This window comes from Hetaerina americana, unplaced genomic scaffold (assembly GCF_022747635.1).
Source record: "Hetaerina americana unplaced genomic scaffold, ioHetAmer1.1.p SCAF_14, whole genome shotgun sequence".
In the NCBI taxonomy this organism is placed as follows: Eukaryota; Metazoa; Arthropoda; class Insecta; order Odonata; family Calopterygidae; genus Hetaerina; species Hetaerina americana.
The window spans coordinates 6,704,018-6,728,298 of record NW_027286514.1 but is presented as its reverse complement, the minus strand read 5'-3'; the positions used below and the strand labels follow the sequence as shown (position 1 = coordinate 6,728,298).

General features: G+C 40.0%; 1 protein-coding gene across 1 annotated transcript in view; it reads right to left on the bottom strand.

The window, feature by feature from the left end:
• Positions 1–11,629, bottom strand: part of LOC139686314 (uncharacterized) — a 257,577-nt gene extending 245,948 nt beyond the window's left edge. The window contains exon 1 of the mRNA XM_071583470.1: positions 10,814–11,629. Coding sequence (XP_071439571.1) covers positions 10,814–11,012 — 199 coding nt within the window. The 5' untranslated portion in view covers positions 11,013–11,629. The remainder of the gene's footprint in view (positions 1–10,813) is intronic.
• Between the last annotated feature and the right edge of the window lie 12,652 nt (positions 11,630–24,281).

The following is a 24,281-nucleotide window of genomic DNA, read 5'->3' as shown; positions in this document are numbered from 1 at the left end:
CTGTGATAGTTAGTTATATGTTGCAATAAAGTCAAACGACTTCATGGGAATTATTCGTAAACGTGAAATATGAGGTAACATGATAATATGGGATACGTGGTGCATGGAAACTAGCAAAATTTAACATTTTTCACCATAATTCACATTAGATTAGGGGAAATATATACACAGTTGTATGATTAAAAATTCTTCTTTTCTTCTAAATTGCAGTGTAGAATAAGGTATGTAACAGATTTTGAAGGCCATTGCATGTATTAAAGACAGAAATTACACAATTTTTAAATCAATTTGCAATTTTAGAAAATGTTTCTTCAATATAAGCTATATTCAAGTGAAAAACTCGAGATATAATGAGAAAATCAGGAAACAATAGCTCCGGTAGTTAGGTCAACTTTAGAAGACCTTGAATGAAAATTATTTGTATTTGGGTATATGAAAATATTCCACGATAAGCTATAATATACCTACATATTGCCTACCAACGTATTGGCAACTTTTGAATGATGGATTGATAACTTCAAGAGATTTCGAATCTGTATCAGAGCCCTCTATTTTGTTTTATATTTTTTCCATAAATCTGGCATAGTTCTATAAAAAATTTAACTATAGAAGTCAAATGATAAGAATCAAACTTTACTTAAGTTACTTAAGAATGAAACATACTTTATTATAGTGTTAATTTGGACCGTCTTTACCTTGTGAAAAAAAGTCCTAATTTATTAATTTCCCTTTCCTACATTTTGCGAAGCGATTATGTAAGTATCGCTATCCGAGATAAGCACATATATAATAAATATAAATAAATATTTATATTATATAAATTCGTCATGGCAGATTTTCTTCATTGCCGCCGAGTAATTGAGTCTCAAACTTATTACGCAACCGCATGCATTAAGATACCTAAGTTAAATTTCGGCAACTGGTTTTTTGCCTCCAAATAGCAGACATTAATGAGAGTAGATTAATATTTCTTGAGAATACTCGTAGATGTTCAATGTTGCTTTTCGATACACGCACAGTGCTATCCTAAAACTCCTCTAGCATTCACTGCTTCAGAACTCATGCTTTCCGCTTATTCCCCTAAAATATATATTCCATTTCCATAACAACCCTGTTGTTGATAACAATTTGACTAGTTTCCGTTCAAAAAACGTCATTTTATCTTTTGAAAGTTTTTGGTCTGCCCCACGCCCAGGTGTATGAGAAAAAGGTTTTGAGACCAAGGGACGCGAGATAAGGATATTACCGCTTCTCCCCGTCCTATCTAACAGATCCCGTTAACTCCTGCCAGCATCTCTTACCCTCAGTATCCCCGAACTTTCCTCCGCTTGGAACAGCGTTGACGCCACCTCCCCTTTCCGTCTACCTCCCCTCTTCGTCGACCTCCCCGTCCTTTGCGCCACTCCACCCTCCCTAATCCCCAAACCCTTGACCCACCGGCCTCTGATCCGCACGCCTTTCCCCTTCCTCGCGCCTCCGTAACTACTTCCGCTCACAAAATCCTGGCGGCCCTGAATTTCTCGCAGAGTCGCTCCTTCTTAAAAGCAAAAAATGAGTATCCTTCTTTTCCGCTTTCCTTTCTTCCAGCGGTTCTTTCAATTCCCCTCTCTTTCTTCTAAACGTGTTCTCCCCGTCCCAATGCACAAACACCTTCCCTATTATTCTCAACTGACTAATTTTTCTAATCAAAGCATAGCAAGGAAAAACCGTTATCATTCCAACACTTCATCAAATACAATTTTTTCCCTTATTTTTAATCATAGTTTCTGAGCGCATACGCGCACACATACGAGCAAAATCTTCTCAACTATGGGCACACGCAGTGATGATATAGATTGTGATATGCAGATGTAATTGTGAGAGGGAATGACGCGCGTTAAAAACAGGACGAAGGCGCCTCCATCACATCCAGTAATATCCATCACACCCAGAAATATCCATCACATATTCTTTATCTTTCTGTGTCACTACTATTTTATATATATGTATATGTATATATATATATATATATATATATATATATATATATATATATATATATATATATGCACATCAATTCTTGAAATACCAAACTGAGACAGCACAATACACGTACGAGGGGGTATGTTTTAATTTTGTTTCATTTTTTAAGCATAGAGACAAATAAAAATGGGCGCATAAAAATATTTTTAAAGTTTGGGTGCTCGGGCCACCTTAGTCAGATAAAGACTCAATATGTACCAATGGCCATCATATAGATATTTTTTTACCTCTCACCTCTTATTTCTATCAATCTCATGGCTACTACTTCCACTTTGACCCAGGCAATTTATTATTCATGGTCCCACGAAACTTTTCCTTGCCATGAACTTTGAACCGTTAAACACATTTTTTTGATTTATTTTTTTCTATATTTTAAAAGCTTATTTCATATACCTGACCGTATAACATATATGTGGGTGCGTACATGTATAAATAAATAAAAATGTATATATGCATGTACACACACACACACACACACATATATATATATATATATATATATATATATATATATATATATATATATATATATATATATATATATATATATTTGTTTATACATATATAAGTACAACATATGCACACATTCAAACAGGAAAACCAGCCATAAGGTGAGCAATTATTTATTCACATAGATATACATGGGCATTAGGAAAAGGGATAGGAACACATACGAGGATGGTATGAAGGACGAATACAGGAGAGTGGGGAGGGCAGAATCAAGCAGATCATAAATGCAAAAATATCACGGATCTTTCATCTCATCGGGCCGAGCCTCTAATCATCATATTATATATATATATATATATATATATATATATATATATATATATATATATATATATATATATATATATATCTTCGAAATGGGAACCCTCTTCGGCAGCGCAGAAATATATAAAAACACAGATGTAGATTTTTAAAACTTTGGCTGAAACAAGCCGTCTAAATGCATCTAATAGCTGCCTACATATCCTCCCCCCGCCCCTTGTCCATTTCCTATTGGTTCCTTACCTCTTCTTCCCTCAGCCTTCCCGCGCGGATGTTCCCTCCACTCTTTCCCGAGAACGCCATTCTTATGACGACGGTCGTGCCGTCGGAACGTCAAAACTACATACGTCAGTGCCCTTTCTTTGTGTTTCTATGTTTTAAAAATCTACATTTGTGTCATATATATACACACACACACACACATACACACCTAAGAGGAAGAAAGCAATAAGAAGGAAAGGATTTCCTTCTTTCCGCAGAGGAAGGTGGCCTTGCCACAGAAAATTTCGGAATACCTATGAGTATCCTTTTTTTATGTTTTTTTCTTCATTGTGTTGGCAAACACAATCTCCCTCCTTCCCTCGCACATCTTAATCTACCATTTAGGGTAGGTTTTGGATGGGCAAACTATTACATGCCCACTCGCCCATACACGATATTGACTTTCCATACAAAACACAACCCAGCATATGTCATATATACTACATATGTGAATGTGCCCTTTTTTATATTTCTGTCTATATTTGTCTTGTCCAACGTCGTATCGCATATATATAAAATAAATAAATATATTTATTTATTTATTTATTTATATATATAACACTTTTTGAAAGTTTCACGGAAGTGAATAATAATGTGTGTGTGTGTGTGTGTGTATATATATATATATATATAACGTTTTTGCACATTGAAATTACTGCGAAACACGATTCTGCGTCAGTCAACGGAGAAAAACGCCAATTCGCCCAATTGGATGTCTGTTGGCATCCTTGAGAACAAAGGGAGAGAGTAGAAGAATGAGGCGTGGGGCTAAAGAGAGAGAGGGCGTACCAGGGGTACCTCCCCTTTCACGCTTTGTGGTGAGCGACCGATGGCCTCATGCTGGGAGGTTCAGTGTTCGGGAAAGGGGATGTGCAAGGCACGAACGGGACTCTCGTCTTTCCCCCTTTGATCTGAAACAATCTACGTGACAAAGTTCGACAACGGGGATGGGTCGATACATTTGAGGAATGCCTCGCCTGGGCAAAAAAAAAAACAGGGAACTCCGTATTTTATTTATTCCCCCTGCGAGAAGCTTCCTCCTTTCCCCTCTTCTATTTTTCCTTTATTCTAAACGAACGCTTTTAGCCCTTAACGTGCGTGGGAGCATATCTCCCAATCTCAATCCCACATTCTCCAACCGTTTTTAACCCATTTAGTCCCCGAAAAAAACATCCATGTTACTAGGATTCCCTCTGTCATCATTTTTCTGCATTCTCTTGGGATCAAAGTCTAACTGAGGTACTTTCAGCAAAGGAAATGTTCGTCCAAGGGAAATAGGTTTACATCACATACTGCAACAGATAGCTTAAAATGTTTGTTGGCCTAATTTCGATCCGAAGTAATTAGCTCTCCAAGGTCTATGTCATTAACCTGAAGATTCCCTTGTGCGTGTTCCGGGCTTCGTAGTATTTCCTTATCTCGGCTTTAACTACGAAATAAACATATAATCAAAGTTAGGTACCAATTGCCGGAGTAGTAAACAGTTATTCTACTCTCCAATTAATTTCCCAGGGGAATGCGGTAAGAAAAAGCGGACCTGACTGCCTCAACAGCCGGATTTGAAAGGAGTCTTATCTTGCCATCGTGAATTCTCGAAACAAAAACATTAACTTTGCTTCCTAGAATATTTTTTTTGCTGAGCGAGAGATGCGATTCAGTACGCTGTACTTCTATCAGCAATCTTTCTGTTTCTTCTCGATGAAAGGACTCCCCAGAAACTCATGGCCAGATAGATATTTGATGTAACTACGCTATTCGTGTATTTATTATTCTCCTCCTTTCCTTCTCACTTATTTTGGTAGAAAAACATAAGAAAATGTGGCTGTTTCCGTCATTATGGATATTTTTTTCTAATTCATATAGAGTGGGGAAAAACCGCGTTTATCTCAAAGAATTTGAGGAGATTAATGTGATATTTTAAGAATTATATGGATTCTTAAGCGGAATTGGAGATTTTCGGTTATGCCAAAATAGTGAAAAAACGTTTATTGAATAAAAAACCGATAAAGGGTAATCTAATCAGTAGGAGATTGAGCTTTATCAGTCAGAGCCATTGTAAATTGGAATCATATTTACTTATTTCAACTATATAGTATTAGGCTATTCTGCCACTAATTTAGATTCAGAAACAAAAAAATGCCCTCTGATTTAACGCTCCCGTAACCCACGTTCCCACGTTTCCCATGCTTAGCATCACATGCAGTGATGGTACACGTGGGAATTGGATGAAAAAGACATAATTTAGGCATTTCAGATGTGGACTTGGGCAGGTAGTCGAAAAGAATAACGTGGGTGGACTGGGTCACTAATGAGGAGGTGAGGAAGAAGATTGGAGAACAGAGAACTCTCCTCAATACGATCCAAAGGAGATAATGAAGCCGTATAGGGCGTATAACAACAGGAGAGGGATCTCTAAAAAGTGGAATTGAAGGAACGGCGGAAGGGGAAGAGTGAGATAAAGAAGGAAATTGAAAATGTTGGATGAAATCAAGGATGGAAAGAGAGGGAAAGGAATGAAAGATCTGATGAAGGACAGAGACAGATGGAGACGAAAATGGAGTGCGGGACCTGCCAAACGGCAGAGAATCAGATGATGATCATATCAATTTAAAGCACAATTCTCTTGCAACGAATGAAAAACTTAACACCGGTTATAATGGATCAAGAAAGGGCATTATGGTTACGAAAATGAACGACGATGTTATCAGTGCGAATTTTATTGTTTACATTCCCGTCAGAAAAGGGATTTTCAATAATTTATATCCTTCCACCTTCCCATCTGATCATCGGAAACTACTTAGACAGATCTCAGAATTTTTTGTTAGTGTAACATATATAGCTCTGCTATGTGAGGTTTATCGTTTGAAGAACAAAAGGGAGTGGGTCGGAGTTGTAGGATTTCAGCAATAGTGGGAACAGTAGGAAAAGTAAGAAATGGGAAGAGCAAAGGAAAGGCATGGGTTGACAATGGGCACAGACGCCGGTCTCCTAAAAGCCTAGTGTGTTGAGAGTTGAGAAAGGGTGTAATAATACGGAAAACAACATAAAAGAATTGAAGCTATCACCATCGTCAAAATCATTTCTGGTTTAACTGATTGTGTCTATTATATTCTTTCTATGTTGCATAAAATCGAAGTTGTGTTATCGAATAACAAAGCAGTAAATGTTTATTTTGTATTCTAAACACTTAATAACATCTCTCAAATGGTTTTTTTATGCTTTGTAAGGCGTTTTACATAAGAGAGATAGTGATCAATAATCCTAGCCTATTTTTTAATGATTTCCAGATTACATCTATGATCCAAATACTCTCTTAATGATGCTATAAAGTCTTCGCTGGTGGTCAGACTTTCCAATGGTCGACCCCTTGTCTCCCAAACGCGCAACCTCTGGTTTTTAAGGAAGGAATCGAACAGTTGAAATTAAGTGAAAGTCGTCGCATCTTATTTAAAAACAATAACTGGTGAAAATAATTCTTTGGTAAATAGAAATAAAACAGACAATGGTATTGTATTTTTATCGTGTAGTTATGGGCCCTGTTTTGGTTCTAAGGCAAAACAGACTTTTACATTGGGAAACTTAGAGACCAGGTTATTTTTGGACAAGAGACCGAAATATTGTCCCCAAAAGAAATTCTAGCGGCTCAGTAATTGGTCAACTCGAAACTTGTTTTACTTTTTTTCTCAATATCTCAATGGATCTAATGTTCTCAAATGGCCCGAATGACCTGATGGTGCCTAAAAATCTCATTCCTCCTTCATCCTCGCGCGTGAAAGTCCTAGATTCGACAACCGACGTCTTCAAATATCTGAGCCTTTCACTTGATATATAAGGAAAGTAAAGTATGGGGGCCGATTCCCTTGATGGGATCCTTGGTACTAATATCGACCGGCGGCTCGCGAGGCGTTATCGCTGCCGTGCGCGGGTCGACGCACGGCCACGGAAGGTCAAGGTATCGTCCCGGGGTCGAATGCGAGTGGCGATAACCAATACGTCTGAGAGAATTCGCAATCAATCCAAAAGTGAATAATAGCATCCGTCAGGGAGGACATTGACGTTTGGTGACCTTTGGCCAATTTACTCAATCAGCAAAAAATACAGTTTTCTCGCCATTGTTCCTGAATTTCAAATGTTGTTAACCGTTCCTCCGAATCTAAGTTATTCATCTGGTCCCATTGTTCATTTCTCCCCTATAATAGCATAGCTAATGGATGAAATGAGTGTAACTTTTCTCTAGATCTCTAGGCAACATTTCCCGCATTGTTCTGAGAAAAAATGCACATTCTGATATTTCCAAATGGTTGTAATTTAATCGTAGGCCGTAGCTCTGAAGTTCGTTAATGTTTTTAATGAAGCATGGTTGATAAACTTCTCATTAAAATGGCAATTCCTGAGTTTTAAGGGGTACTAAAAAGTCATTGATCCCTTATAAACTGTTCTGATACCAAATGGCCTTCTGAGTGCCCTTCATTCCAGTTTCTAATCTCAAGATACCCGGATACTCGTTCATTTAATGCGTCAATTCTGAAAATTCGAGTTTCCCAAAAACTTATGGTTTTTTTCCTCTCTTTCTCTCATAAGTTTAAGTGTCAGCAAATTAATGCATTCCTTTCGAGTCACGTTTATTTTAACTCACAATGGAACTCAAAAAACATGTATTCAACTTCGCGGGAGGTTTAAATACGAATTTAAATAAAATCAGCTTTGCATTAAATTCGAAAAGGTGAAAATACGTGTCGCCAGCCATTTAAGTGGGTACTTGAATCTTTCTCTTAAATGGCAGAAATTCCCCGAATCCGGAACCGCCTTAACCCTTTTCGTAGAGGTACTTTATTTTCGTCATTTCCCTCCTTATAACCTCCCAACTCCACCCATTCCCCGAGCACTACTGATCCGCTATGTTCCATTTTCCTCCCTCGGAGACGAGTATCTCAAAAATATTGATCCCATCTAATTTTTATCGCGTTGATTAAATCTGCTCCTCCTTATTCAATGCCCCTTTCTATTTCATTTGATTTTCCTCCCCACGATTCCATTTTCTCAATTCCCCACTAACCATTCCATCACTTCGCCCCCCACGGCTCCTCCTATCCCTTCCCTCCCCATCGAAAGCCCTCCCGACCGTTCTCCCGTCCTCCCTTCCACGACGTGCCATTTCTGTGAAAGTTTTCCCCCATCCCTGCGAAAACCTCAACTGCATCCAATGATCGGAATCTAATTAAACTTTCTCCTGATATCTTCTTAAAAATAAAAAATTTCCCTTCAGAGCCGTGAGTGGCCTTCGGTCGGATCGGGAAGTTAGCCCAAACGAAGATTTGAGGAATATTTTCAGCCTCTTTCATTTTTCCAAGAATTCATCTAAATCATTTCTGTTACGAGTTTAAATTTAAATATTGATCACATTCGAGTTCTTTTTTATTAAGATAGCTAGCTGTTCCCCGTATAATGATGACTTTTTTATTGCTAAAAATTCATTTTTGGACAAAAAATTCGGCACGCGAAACTTTATGACAAAGAGAAAAACTCGCAATAATTTAGTTTAATTTTTTTAAGTGGAATCTTGAGTGTAAAAAGGTCAACCCGGATTATTAATGCATTCAATCGATCAGTTACTATTACGTCTTATTAAGGAATAATATCCGATTTACTACTCCTATGCGTGGCTCATTTTCCATTCCCAAATTGGCAAGCCTTCGAAACCATGTCTCAATTAATGTTCTGTAAAAATCAATTCTAGCTTAAACTATTATTTTGTTGATATTACAAAACATTAAGCCTTATCAAATGCCTTTAAATATCCGGATTCTTTTACAGTGATAATTTTATTTTTAGTCTGCCAATTTATGCTAACTTTCCCCCAAACATTCCTTACAATGTTTGCGCGTAGTTAATTAAATTGGACGGTTATTAGTATTTTGCAAAAAATTTTACATTTTCACGGAAATTTTCTGAATTTTTTAAAAATTGGCCGCATATAGTATTTCTATATCAAATTTATGTCTGGGTAAATACATTGGAAATCGCATCGACATCATGCCGAACCTCTCCATCCTTCCCAAATTACGCATTACATGAATTATAGTCGACGTGAAAAATTACAGGTACTCGCTTACACGCCTAAGTTGACCAGGCGCACGAAAATCTCTGCTTTCGAAGACGGAGGAAGGATGCCTAGGCTGGCGATGCGTCATAGGCCAAGAAGCCATGCTGCGCACCTATAAATCCGATTATATGAAAGTTTTCTGAATCCGCCGTAATCCCTCGAAAGGAGGGCTGGCGGGCTATTATCTTCCGTCCCTTGGCAGCCCTCCGAATAGTCCATATATTTTCGCCGCCTCAAACTATCGGGATCGCTTTTATAATATGAACGTGACTAAGTCCCAATGATAAATGTGCATCGTCCATTATATGAGAGGGCATGTTGCGGTTACCTTCTACCTGTTTATGCCTGCAATTTTGTATCGATGCCTCCCCTTTTATAAAGGAAGCATATATTGTGGTCTCATGTCTGTTTTAGAGTCATCCCTTTCGAATTAATTGAATATGCATGCATAAATACGCTTGAAATATGATACTTGTCGTGTGCCCACTTTCCCCAGGTCACTTTCGTGCTATTATAATGGAATCAAATTGTTTTTGTGGTTTTATCTCTTATCGAATGAACTTTCATGAATAGAAAGTATAAAATATTGATGAAAGAATTATTTACTGTCAACGGACAGCGAGAAAAAAAAGGAAGCTGAAGGAAAAATGATATTCGTGGTTGATTAAGTGTGTTCGTAGACTTATGAGTGAGATATAAGTTACCAATAGTCTTTATTAAAACACTACTTCTATATGGATCTCTTCTTATTCTATAAGATCATATGAGTAGAGATACTTCTAGCCTTACGGATTTCTATTTATACCGGAATACCTCATGGGTGACCGTGCAAATCACCACTAAAAATTTGGATATTGAAAGATCACTCGTATTTTTTCTGTGGAAATTTATAAGCCAATAACTTACGAATATTCAGTAATTATATCCATGTTTTCCGTCAAAGGTGTTTACGAGTACAGTCATAGTGCGTGCGAAATCAATTTGTAGCATAGCAATCTTCGGTTGCCGACCGCAATAGGTTTTCATTGTCGTCAGTTGCATGAGTGAAAGTACGCAAAAATCGTATGAGAAGAGACGCCGGCCTTCTTGATGGGATGGAAGTTTTGCTCTCGCAAGCTTGCATTTTCAAAATTCTTTTCTTTCTAGGAGGAAAATAAGTTACGCGGTAGCTGTTTTCGTAAAGACATAAACAGGTCGTGGCTATAAAAGGTTTCCGATTTAATTCGACGACTTCCCTATTTGAGCCCAGACGCGACGTTCACTCAAGATGAAAATTAGAGAAAAGTGAGCTACTGCTAAAACACCTTAATGTAATTGAAGGACAAAAATGCAATTGTCCCAAATCTGATCAGGAAGCTGAAATCACCAATGAATACTTTGGACTTACTTTTTTTAATTTTAAAAACTTAAATTCAATCGATTGCTTCTCTTTGTTGTTCTAGACGATATCCTTCGACAAAAAAATTTTTAAAATTCAGTCTTGCATTGTTCTATTTTACCCTATTTCGAACAGGTCTTTTGGAGCCCATCTTTTGAAGGCGGCGCACTCAAGCGAGCATGATTGCGACCAGCAAATGTCCGCTCGTGGGCACTCCCAACGAAAGCGAATCGTTTGCATGTTTCGGCCGTCGTTGGCCCATGGGGGGAGACACTCACCTTGAGCGAAGCATGCCACCAATAGGGTCAGCGTCAGCAGCAAGCGCAGTGGGTAGGTGCTCGCGTGATTACTTAGACGCGATAGCATGCCAATCCGCCCGGCTGCGGGAGCTGGTCTGCTCCGGGTTGTGGGCCCCATCGTGGGCCCGAGGCGGCACCCTCCAGGCGGGCCACCCTTCTCCGCCCTCCGCGCACCCATTTCAACAGACGCCACTCGGGCTTCGATGTATGTAGTCACAGACACACCAGAGCTCCTTCTCACCCGCTCTCAAGACAAACATAACCTCCGCTTCTGTGCACTGTCGTACTCTTCTTCGGCCGCTCCTCCTTTCGAAATGTTCAGAACAGAGATGAGCGGTCACGGGGACACCAAAACTTCCGGGATATTATCTAGTCCTCACGAAGAGGAACTCTCTTTGTTTGTTTTTCTTCCATCCAGGGATTGGACTGGGAATATCGCCGTTCCAGCGCTCGCGAAACAGAAAATCTATCCCACCTGCTCAAAAGTTCAACTGATCACCAATAGGGCTGATTCGCAGTGTCGATGAAAAACCTAAAACAAACCGAGTAATTCGATGCGTTTTCTCCGAAACATTTCGACCTAATTTTGGTGAAGTTTGTTGGAGAACTCTGTTGATATTCACGCTCCTCGCGATCCGAGCAGCAGAGAAAAAAACAACTCCCGAACGGGTTTCAGCAGCCGCAAACTTCTATGAGCTTTATTCCTGCGGCTCTCGGCCGTAACTCAGGTCTCTTTTCCACTCAGCAGGGATGGGAGATGTATACATATGTACATCGTATATATATATATATATATATATATAATATATATATATATGTTTTATCCTCCTCCGCTGAAAGTTCACCGATGTTTAATTTCGCATCGGGGCGTGATGAACGAAAAAAAAATAAAATGAAAAGAAAGTAGGGAAAAAGTTGGATGGTTTTTTCCTCCCTTTTAGAAACTCACCTCTCGCTCTCTTCACATAAAAAATACGCACGTGTGTGTGCTCGGTAACAGAACAAAAGAGTCAAGTTAATGCACGGAGCTTGGCAGGCTCAGTCGGATGAGGAAAAAAAATAAACGTCGAGGAGGAGGAACGATGCGACAGGGAACTTCATTCACGCGCGAGGGGCGAACCGAGCCGTTTCTTCCTCCAGAAGCTATCGAGCGAGAGAGGGACGAACCGGCGACGTACGGACGACGCATCCACCACCGCCCTCTCGGACCACCCGCCCGGGTATGTTCAACATGTTCACGCGCCCGCCACGGAGAGTTCTCTGAGTCGCGCTCGGTCGCTTCCCGGAGCGGGGCCCGCCCTCTCAAACATCCCCCTCCACCCTTCCCCTTGCCCTCCAAGGAATCGCGGGGGAGGGGGCAGGGAGGCAGGGGGCATGCGTGCGCAGAAAGATGTAACACACCCCCGCCCCGACGCCCCTCACATCCACCCTTGCCGGTAACCCCGTCCGCCGCGCGCGGCAACACCCCCACTCTCCAACCTTGCCCTACCCTCCCTCCGCCGTGAACTCAATATCCTTCCTCCCACACCCCCACGTCAAACCCACCCACCCCGAATCACATAGAGAGGAATACTCCCCCTTCCAACCCCTGTCTCCACCCGGCCCCCTTCTTTCTCTCTAGGATAACACCTCCCGCCTCCTCTCCCTGCCGCCATACAGCGAGCCACCCACGACCCCCACGTCTCTTCCTCCCCAATCCCGAAACTCCTTCCTTCCGCCGCGGCAACTAGTATCTCTCCCCTAGCACTCCTCTCTTTCCTCCCTCCAACCCACCGCACCCCTCCCGTCCTCCTCTTAGTTCACCCCGGTTTCCAGCAACCCCTTTTTACTCCGCTCGGAGTGCTCCAAATCTTCATCCCAACTCTCCACTCCATCCCCGTCGCTGCCGGCTCAATCCCCGCCGCGACCTCCCTCTTCTCAGCCACCTCCTCTTCCGCGCGCTCCGTTCTCCTCCTTCTTTCTCGCCGCCCCAGACTCCCTCCCTCTCTCCCTCCTCTCTCCCCTCACGTCGTTTTGTTTCCCTCCGCGGGCCGCTGAGATCTCACCCCGGAACAGGCCACTTCCCTTTTCTTCGGATCGACACCCGTACTTTTTTCTCTCTCTCCCTTCAGTCTCGAATCCACTCATGCATGAGCATTGTTTTCAAATTTTCATTTTTGAAATTTGCATCAGGTGCATTCGTGTGGAATTTGCATATTTTTTATGAGTAATTCCATATTCAAAACTTTAAAAAAATTTCAGACACCAAATAAGTTTTAAGGGATCGGGTTTTTTCAATTTTTGTATAAATTACGATTTTGGATATTTAAAAATGTCTCTCCTAACTTAAAGTAACGACCACCTATCTCGTTGTTTCTGGGTGTGAATTTGTTTCGCGTTGAAATGTTGAACTCAATGTTTAACTAAAATGTTATAGCAATCGCACCATTTGTCATTGGTTTAGGAGGATTAATCTATCCTGAAACGTTTGATTTTTTTTAAATGTAATCTACCGGTTAGGGTAGGTTTTTGGATGGACACAACTACCAAACAAATATTTTATTACTCCTAACAAAACACAAAATCCATCATCCTTCTCTATATCAGGTCCCTCTTCATCTCTGAGTACTTTCTTCCTCCCTTCATCCCGTCCAACATCCCTATCCTGTTCCTTCCCTTTCCTCTTTTGCCCAACATTCTACCCTGTATCAGTCTTCAACATCCCACTGCCGGTCAACACCCCCTTAATCCACTTTTCCTGCCTCAATATGATTGCTCCCAACAAACCCCTGTCTTCGCCCACCATACCAAGTACTTCCTCATTTGTTTTCTTCTCTGTCCATTTCACCTTCTCCATTCTTCTCCACACCCACATTTCAAAAGCCTCCAATCTACGTCTATCCTCCTGCTTCAATGACCACGTTTCCGCACCGTACATAGCTACGCTCCATATCAAAGTTTTTACGAGTCTTTTCTTAACATCCTTACTCCCTAAGTCCCCGGCATCAACTCCCTCCTCCTTGTGAAAGCCTCTTTGCCTGTTTGAATATACACTGAATAATAACGATTAAATATTTGATTTGCTTTTTAATTATTTGTAGAATATATATATATATATATATATATATATATATATATATATATATATATATATATATATATATATATATATATATATTCTGCATCAATACCCCTGTCCCTATTACAAATGTATTTCTTTCTGCCAGTAATATCTTTTTAACCATCCGATAATTTTTCTTAATGTTGCAATTCATATAATCAATTACTTTTCTCCATTATTTCGTAATTGCTGGGTTTTTCGAATTTTTTCTTTTACTTACTTGCTTTCTTTGTCCTCGGCTTCAATCATTGATGAGATTAGTCAGTCTCATTAATTAATCTGCTTATTTCTTCTTCTTAACATTTCTTATTTTTTCAAAATATATGAGATGCCGTTTACTATTTATGTTGGTTTGTGCAGATATTCTGTTTATTATTTACGCTGGTTTGTAGTCATTATTTTTGTTTTACAGATTCCTAAAAGGGATATCGTTTCTTAGTCTTTCTCTCTCTCTTGACAAAGATAGCTTTGGGGATTAAGATAATAATAGTGACCAAGTTTATTTTATTAACCTGTAGAATTTGCGACTGAGTATCTCAAGTAGGCTTAAAATGAAAGGTACGTAGTTTTATATTTTCAATTTTTTTTTAATTTTATACAACCAATGATTAACATGCAGAAATACTCAACAAGCCATTGATTTGATGATGTTTTACGGCATAATCACTCATAATTTGAATAATTATTGTTATGATTTCTTCGAATAGCTTGGGAAAATCTGGAGCGATTAAAATCAGTTTCGGGAAAGAGCTAAGAAGGAAATAAAGCGATTCATTTTCCTGGAAATTAAACACAAAATCATATTTTAACGGCAGATGAGAAAGGTGTTGATTTATCTTGTTATTACGCGGGTATATGTGGAGTGTTTTATCTTAAATTTTAAGGGGCAACAGGGATATCTAGTGACTAGCCGAGCTGAATGAGCATTTATACAAAATGGAAACTAAAATGAACAAATATTGATCGTATTAGTTAAACAATAGTTATAAGTACCATTTTTTATTTACACGAAATATGGATTTTCAGAAATAAGAATTGAAGATGATATTGATGGCATTCAATGCAAGGGTGAAACAAAATGGTTTGTAAATATGTAATAAAACTACATGAACAAAAACAGCGTTTGGCTAGCCAAGGAAGGAGTTTGGTCGGTGATGCGGAAGAGCTGAACAAGCGGTTTTCGAAGGATATCGAAAAGAGAGGTTTGTAGAAGTAAGTGACGATAGGTGGTATGCTCGGTAAACGAAGAAAATGGCGAAAGCGAGCTTTCCTTAGCCATAAATTGAGGAGTGAAGTGTGAGACGGGTTGGTGAGAGAGAGCATTGAGTGATATTTACGAACCTGGTCTCCAAAGAGGTATTAATGGATTTAAAAATTTCCGAAAGACTAACTATAATTGCTGGCGCATTTAAGTGGGTTAATTGCTCTAATAGACGAAAACTATCACATATGCTGCAGCCCTCTAGTTCCTCTACATTGTTAATTTTCCTAAAAGAACTTCATAGAAAATATTTTCACCAGGTTTTAAGCGATTATTTTAAAATTATTTAAATTCATAAAACATTCCATTGAGAAATAAAGTTAAACCTTTACCGTCGAAGAAAAATCTTTCCAAAAGATGAGGAATTATTTTCTAACTACATGGTTATAATACTTATGATACAATATTTTAAAATAGGAGTTTTATTTTTTTTACGAAAGGAAATTCCGTTCATCTCAAATCTATTAACTCAATCACCAAATTAAAAAAATACATCTTTCAAGGAAGATAAAATAAAAACGAAAATATTCTAGTTAAATGTTGGAATTCTTTGCTATTTCTGGGTTCGCTGATATTCATAGCCATTTTCAACAAGTCCAGCTTATGATATTGTATGTATGGATACAAGTCCAACTTATGATATTGTATATATGTATGGATACGCTTAGCTTAAGGTACATTTATTAATGCTGGTAGCACTTCTATAAAATAACAACCAAGAGATACAAGCTGAAGCCACTTTTCAAAGCATCTTCAAAAAAAGGAAGAACTGAAAACTAGTACATCCGCCTGAAGATACTGTTGCGTCTAGGTAGACATTTATTTTAACATAAACGTAAACATTCTGGACTTTCCTTTAAGTACCTTAGTTGTATTCATTATTTATCATCATTTATGTTAGAGCCGAAGTTGCTGTAATGAAATAAAAGGTGCAATCCATGAACAATCCATAACTTTCTAATTAAAGAATATCACTCCAGATTTGGTTACCTATCTGAATATTATGGAGACCATTCAGCTTTTTTTTCGTTTTATTTTATTCTTTTTGCGCTGGAGGGGAAACATTTTGAAGATTCAAACTCGAGCATGTGCTCAGGATTTTGTTTTGCCTAGGTAATTTTCTCTTCCTTTCCTCTATAATATTTTAATCTCTACCTATCCGTCCCTCTCTCCACAACCATCGTCTTCCTCCGGCTAGCTGTCGCTTCTGACGATGCACTGTGAATTGGTTCCTACAGCGTCAATAGACTTCAGTTTACGTTGCAATATGCGCCGATATTCTCTCCCTAATTGCCACTTGAACCCAAGACCTCTTGTTCTCCCTTCAAACTCAACAGCTTAAGAGAGCACCTAGCTGAATATTTCCTTTCAACTGACTCTCCAGGCTGTCTCTTTGCCAGCAGTTATGCTCGTGAGGGAGATGACTCTATTAGGTGATTTCTGCGTTTCAGGTTGGATGCGGAATAGGTGAAAGGTAAATGTCAGTATCAGGAGTAAGTGCTGCGAGAAACAGCATTGATCTATTCTAATAACGGAAATTGGCAAAGTAAACGTTTCATTCCTCTCACTCATACCTGTGGGAGATTGCTTTGTTCTCAGTATTCCAACTAAGAGGATAATATCGCCCATTGACTCTGTGACCCTGTGAATCAAAACCTTTGGCTTCCTGTTGAAGGGCATCATTAGGTAGTCAACATTGTGTCGCCTTCATCAATCATAATTTCTTGGGTATTAAAGCACGCATGTCAGGCAATTCAACAACATCTCCTGAATGTGATCCAAAGGTAATGAAAGCAAATGAAAAAAATACGTGTAGAAAATTAAATAAATATCAACTCTTGGAAGAAATCATGAATAAATGAATGAATGAATTGTTTGCATCTAGAAACAAGAATCATGTATTTCAAATACGTACAAGAGAAAAAAAGGCAATTTAAAATAATGATTTGTTTATTTCTTCAGTTCAGTAGTATGTATCAAGCATTTGGCTTCTCCCTTCATCACAAGGAAGAATTAATTTTATATATATATATATATATATATATATATATATATAAAATATATATATATATATATAAAGGAAAACATAGCTGATACATGGATGAAAAACTGTATGTACGAATTTATGCTACGAAGGGTTAATCTACCATAAAAGTCATCGTCACTAAAGTACGTATTTATCGTCGATCGCTTAGCTGTGATGTGTGCTACTAGTAATGTAATGCGCACAAACAGGGATAAAAAAGCGCAGGCTTAGTGGGAACGTAGACTGTGAATTTGCGTTTAAATAGTGGGAGTTAATAAATATAAGGAGATTTTAAATTTTTTAGAAACCCTTGAAATATTCTCCTCGCTAAATAGCAATAACTCAAAAATCACAATATGTATTTGCGCTTAATCTTCTTTAATGTATTCTTAAAAGTTCAGGAATATTGAGATGAGTCAGTAGCCATGCAAGGAATTCCTCTTGTGTCTGCGTTGAATTTTGGTGTTGGTGCTATTAAAATATTAGTTATCATTATCAAACAAATAATAATTAATGCGAATGTAAGGCATTCAACATCATCCCGTTGCTAATTTATAATTTGGTGACTAGACTACTCATGGATGACGTAATCTAGTCGTGTACCTGCCTTTGCTTTTTAATTCTTTAATGGAGCACTTTCATATCCCTGTATTTAAAGTGCTGGTTTAATTTGAGATATTTAAACTAATTTAAATTGTCAAAAATTGATTGATGTATGAAGTTAGCGTAAAGATTACAAAGCATACTTGTGCGGTATAAATAATTTAGGTGCTCATTAATAGCACATTTAAATTAATAGGAAGAAAAATAATGGATATTTTCGGTGGGTTGAATGCTACGTTACCTCGCTGAGGACAGAAGCCTGATTCATCGGTGTGTGTAATAAACGAATCCTAACTAATTGGGAATGGCGCAAAGAACAATCCCAAATGCAGTGCGCCGTCCTCGGTATGGCATTATCGTGTACAACGAATGGAATCTTTTGTTCCCTGTACTCTGGCTAATGCCGATTCCGCGTTTCCACCCAACATTCCTCATCTCGCTAATCCCTACATTTACATTATTACACACCCCTCCAACGAAAATGACCTCATCACCTGTCAGTTGGCTCGCACAATGACTGCGGCTACCAACAAACGCATTGTAAAATTCCACTTTTAAGAACGTTGTATGGGGGGTGATAAAGGGAGGAGGGGTGAGAGGGAAAGATAATTTGCGGAGCTGAGCGGCTCAGGCTGGAGACCTGAAGCAAGCAGATAATCTGACTGACAAATCCCATCGGCGAGAGTTAAAAATCGAATGGGTTATTGCGATGATAAGTACACAATGCCGTCAAATTCGAATTGTTTGCGCATATGATTCCCTCCTGGTTCTTCCATCCTCGTTCCCTTTTCAAGTTCCACCTATTTCCCCTCTCCGCCCACAACACACCTCTCCCATGCCCCCCTCCGGCTCACTCTTGTGTCCCTCTCTGCATTGCCCCAACCCGTTTCCGTTTATCTTTCACTCCCTACCACTCAATCTCCCCCCCCCCCTCCCGCCCACCACCTCCCGCCCATCTGAAGCAGAACCCTCTCCTTCGGAAACCCAAACATTTGCCACTGTTTGCCGTCTCCCCCACTCTCTCTCAAACCCTCCCCTCTCCCTCCCCCGCGTCCTATATTCTTCCCCACCCCACCTACCCCGTCCAATCTTTTCTTTTTTTCTCCTCTCTCTCTTTCTCTCCCCCCTCCACACCCACCCCCTGCAGAAGATAGGGAGAGGGCTGGTAATGCTCTCAGGAAATCTTATCCCAGCCCTCATCCCCTTTTTCGCAGACTTTATCCCCGAGATCCCCGCCTCCTTTTCCTTCCTCACTGCCACCGACGCCGCCTTCACGGTCAGCTCCCGGGGAGAGGGGGTGGGTGACCCGAGGGTCTCGTCGGTGGGGATGTGGGGAGAGACGGAGTAAAGAAAGAGCCGGTTGAGTGAGGCAAGGGGGTTTGACTTGGCGTTAGCTCGTCTCCGCGGAAGACTACGCGACCCGCGGAGAAATCCGTCCGGAAGAAATCCATCGAAAGTCTCCAAACATTTTTTTTGCCTGATGTTGTTGGCGTTCCGTGTTGTTTCTGCTGCAATTTTCATCGTCCGGCTTTGTGCCTTTGTTTCCCGGGAAATCCCCCAGGGGTTTACACGCAAAGGGACACACAAATTGTTTTCATTTCGGCACTTCGACCTCGGCCGCGGGCACGACCTCACCCAACCCTCCAAGTGGAAGATTTCCTTTCTCTCTTCTCGACGTCCTCCGCTTTGCTCTGCGGATGGCGGGTGATTGTTTTTCCTCGCCTTTCGACAGAGGGGATTGTTCGGAGAATTGAACGTGATACTGATATTTTTAGCGGCACTACTACACACTCTATGCTCTGGGGTCAAATCCCAGGGCAGTGTCCTCTAAAACTCCACGATTAAAATCTGAAACCTTATTAGTACATGCAGGCTAATGAATTCACCAGCGTCGTTCATGTGTTTAAACCATGAAGTTTCATGATTCCATCATTTATTGTAATTATTAAAATAGCTTTTGATGTAGGTGTTGGATGAATACAAGCTATCAAACGCTTCGGCTACAATTACCTTGTCTCTTTTAGCAAAATACAACCTGTAATCCAACACTGCAATAAGCCCCTCTTCAAGTCCAAATGCATCCTCCCATCATTTCGTCCAACATGCCTATCCGGTTCCTGCCTCTTCCGCAATTGCCTAAAATTTATTGTTTATAGTTTTTTTCCCTTTCAGTCCACTTCACCTTTTCTATCCTTATCCCAATCCACCAATCTATACCTATCATCCTACTTCAGTGATCATGATTCCACGCCTTACAAAATCACGATACCAATCAAAGTTTTAACGAGCCTTTTCTTAACATCCTTACTCAACTTCGCCGTCAACGTGAAACCTTATTTGCTTAACGCAATTCTTTGGCTTATGCTCCTATTACCTTGGCCATTTTGGCCCAAAATATTTCCTAGGTACGTACACTGCTCCACCTTCTCCAGTTTTTGCCCTCCTATTTTAAAATTTAACTTAGCCTTTCTCTTTCTGGTAAACCGCATACCCTTTGTTTTATTTATGTTTTTTCACATCCCTTACCAATGCGCTGAAGTTGAAAAAAAATGCGCTCAGCAACGCTTACGACCCCTTGGCTGACCAAAAACTAAAGCTTGATCATCCATCCTGATTTTGTATTTTATATTGTAATTACTGGAAGACTTGAAGTAATACCTAAAGTGCTTCTCACGTGAAGCAGAGATTTTATTTGATTCGATCAAATGTTATTTAGTGCAATCATGGCAATAGCAAGCTGGAAATATCCATGTTAGGTATAGCATATGCTTGCACAAAGGCTAATCCAAAAAGATAAATTTTAGATAAGTTGTCAGTACATCGCTCGTGCGTAATTTTAATTGCCGTAACAAGATCTGAAAGTAATTTAGAATTGACATAATAGAAAAATGTAAAATAAAACGTTGACCTTTGGTAGTTAGTGTCAAAATCGATATCAGATGGCAAATCTCTGTAATATCCCGATGGTTAAAATATATCGTTGAAATTATAGCCTATGACGTGGGTAGAATTTTTTGTTCCATCCCCGAATGTATATCAAGTAAGGACTATTTAAAAAAAATTGGTCCAGATCTATCAAGCCTGTGGGAGATTATTAATAACAAATATACAGACAGTAATATATGTTATAATCATATATAGACGATGTACATTACTTTTACTTTATGTAAATCTTATCGAAAGCAGTATGAAATATTCACGAATTCTTTTCCATAGTTCGGTACAGGCGTAACATGGTGAACATTTTTTATGATGAAAGAGGACATGGAATGTCTCAATTGCGACCTAGGTTTTTTTTGTAACATCTTCAGATGTAAAGTGTTACGCTGTGACGAAATCTAAGTCGGAATAAAAATATTCTATGTGGAACAGCAAAGTGTCTTCTTTCATCACGGGATCTCAAACATTATTTGTTCTCTCCATTTTCGTAACCAAGGGTCTTGAGATAACACAAACAATAATGCACCAGCTATAAAGGATTTGTGACAGATTAAGTGTTTACTTTCACAAACCAAACATGGGTACCTCTCAAGTTATCACGCCTCTATAAGGGCCTTCTCTTCACAAGCTCACCTTTATCCTGTAATTATCTACCCTAAAATCCTATTCTTGCTCATCTTATTTTGATCATCTTATTTTTCTTCATTGAGTCATTTCCGTCAACTTTTCAGCAGAAAATTATAACTTAATGATTATTCAATTAAATTGTCTCGAAGCGTAAGCAGATAGTGGACAGTATACATTTATAATGTATGAAGGGGGAAGTGAGGGTTTTGCACCTGCAGCTCCACCCAAGCTATGTGATTTTTCGGTTACCTCTTCTTCCTGGCAAAACCATAACCATAATCCATAAAGAACTGGCTCCCCACCTTGATGTGTGTATTTCACACGCCGTCGAGCTGAGTCCTGTGTGAACTCTACCATCATCTACCAAACCGACCTTCGGGTTGATTACTGTGTTTATGGTTTTTTTATGGTTTATATATATATATATATATGCATATATATGTATATCATATATATATGCATATATATGTATATCATATATATATATATATATATATATATATATATATATATATATATATATATATATATATATATATATATATATATATATATATATATATATATATATATATATATAGGGATCGTCCGGAAAATAAGTGTACTGATTTTTTCCCGCCGCTCCAGGCGCGCCCAGCACCGCTCTGACGGGCTGCAATTGGAGTAATGTATGTTGGCAAGCGACGCTGAAAAAGGCAGTCGGCTCTGAGCTATGGTGTAGTGAGGAGCTCTGTTAACGCGAACCTCCACGCTCGACCCACGTCACGGAACGCGATGCCGAAGTTTTTGGAGCAGCGTTATTCCATCAAATTTGCGGTAAAGCTTGGGAAATCGTCTACCGAAACTGTCGGTATGATTAACCAGGCTTACGGGGAGTCAGCCATGTCCAGAAACATGATCTTTCGGTGGCACAAGATGTTCGTGGAGGGCAGAGAAGAGGTCGACGACGAACCACGGCCTGGACGCCCATCAACGACACTCACCGACGAAAATGTGCGAAAAGTTCGCGATGTACTGAACTCTCATCGTCGTCTTAGTGTTCGGATGATAGCAGAGCAGTGTAATGTGCCAAAAACAATAGCGCACGAGATTATTAAGCACCAATTACAGATGCGAAAAATTTGTGCAAAGTTGGTGCCGAAAGTGCTCAGTGATGATCAAAGACTCAATCGTTTGGAAATCGCGACACAACTTGCAGATCACTGCAAAAATGATCCACATTTTTTAGAGAACGTTGTTTCGGGTGACGAGACGTGGATCTTTGAGTACGACCCGGAGTCGAAGAGACAAAGTGCGGAGTGGCACACCCCATCATCACCCCGTCAAAAGAAAGCTCGCATGAGCAAATCTCGGATCAAGGCGATGCTCATTGTCTTTTTTGACAAAAGGGGAGTCGTCCACTACGAATTTGTACCTGAACGACAAACTGTAAATGCTGCATTTTACGTCCAAGTGCTAGACAGGCTTCGAAAACGAGTCGCCCGCGTCCGGCCAGCGATCAAAAACATCTGGCGGCTGCATCAAGACAATGCGCCGTCTCACACCGCGCTTGTCGTGTCGGACTTCTTGGCCAAGCACGGCGTGGCAACGCTGCCGCACCCGCCCTACAGCCCGGACTTGGCACCACCGGACTTCTTTCTGTTCCCGAAGATAAAGAGGAGTTTGAAAGGAACGCGATACGGGACTTTGGACGCCGTCAAAGAGGCCATGACGACGTGTCTTCGAGAGGTTCCCGATGATGCCTTCGCGGGAGCGTTCCAGGAATGGGAACGCCGCTGGAACAAGTGTATCGACTCACAAGGGTCCTATTTTGAGGAATATTACCTTAAGAAATGTAAAAGTGTAATAAATTTTTTTTCCTGAGCTCAGTACACTTATTTTCCGGACGAACCCTGTATATATATATATATATATATATATATATATATATATATATATATATATATATATATATATATATATAAAATATCTTCGAAATGGAACGCTCTTCGGCGACACACAAATATATAAAAAACACAGATGTAGATTTTTAGAATATAGAGACACAAAGAAAGGACACTCACAATTTGTTATTTTACGTTTCGACAGCACGGCTGTCGTCTTCAGAATGGCGTTCTCGGGGAAGAGCGGAGAGGATGTGCGGGGGAGAGGTGGGGGAAGGAGAGGTAAAGGGACCAATAGGAAATGAACAAGGGGGTGGGGGGGATATGTAGGCAGCCAATTGATGCATTCAGTGGGCTTGGTTCAGCCCGGGCGGTTTGAATGATTGGGCCACCCAGATATGCGCCATCTCGCGGGTTCTCACTTCTATTATACTCGCAGATTTGGGAAGGATTTCAATAACCGAAACAGAGAAGCAGTCGTCAAAAGATTGGTTGTGGGAAGCGGTGTGAGTAGGGATGGGGTAATTAAGAAAGGTGGGAGATTTGGTGGAATATCGGTGGTTATTCATGCGGAGGGAAAGTGCGGTCGTGCATTCGCCCACGTAGAAGGCAGGGCAGAAGTTACAGGAGAGGCGATATATAATATTTTTTAAGGTACAGGTGGCGAGTGGTTGGGAGTTGGTACTGAGTGAGGGGGAGGGTCTTAAAAGATGACAGCATTTGCAGCGTGGGCGGTTGCATGGTGCGGATAGGGGCGGGGGAGAGACGGGGGTGCTTGAAGTTGGATTTGTGGACTTAAAGATGTCTCTCAGGTTCGACGGGCGTTTAAATGAAACAGAGGGACAGTGTGGGAACAAAAGTGATGTGGACTGAGTGTTATTGATAATTGGGAAGAGGTCACGGATTAGATGTTTAATTTTGTGTGTTCCGGGGAAGAAAGTGGTGATAAGATTAGGGCATTTTGGGCGGTTTGGTTTGGGGAGGGGAGTGTATTGTGTTGACGGTTT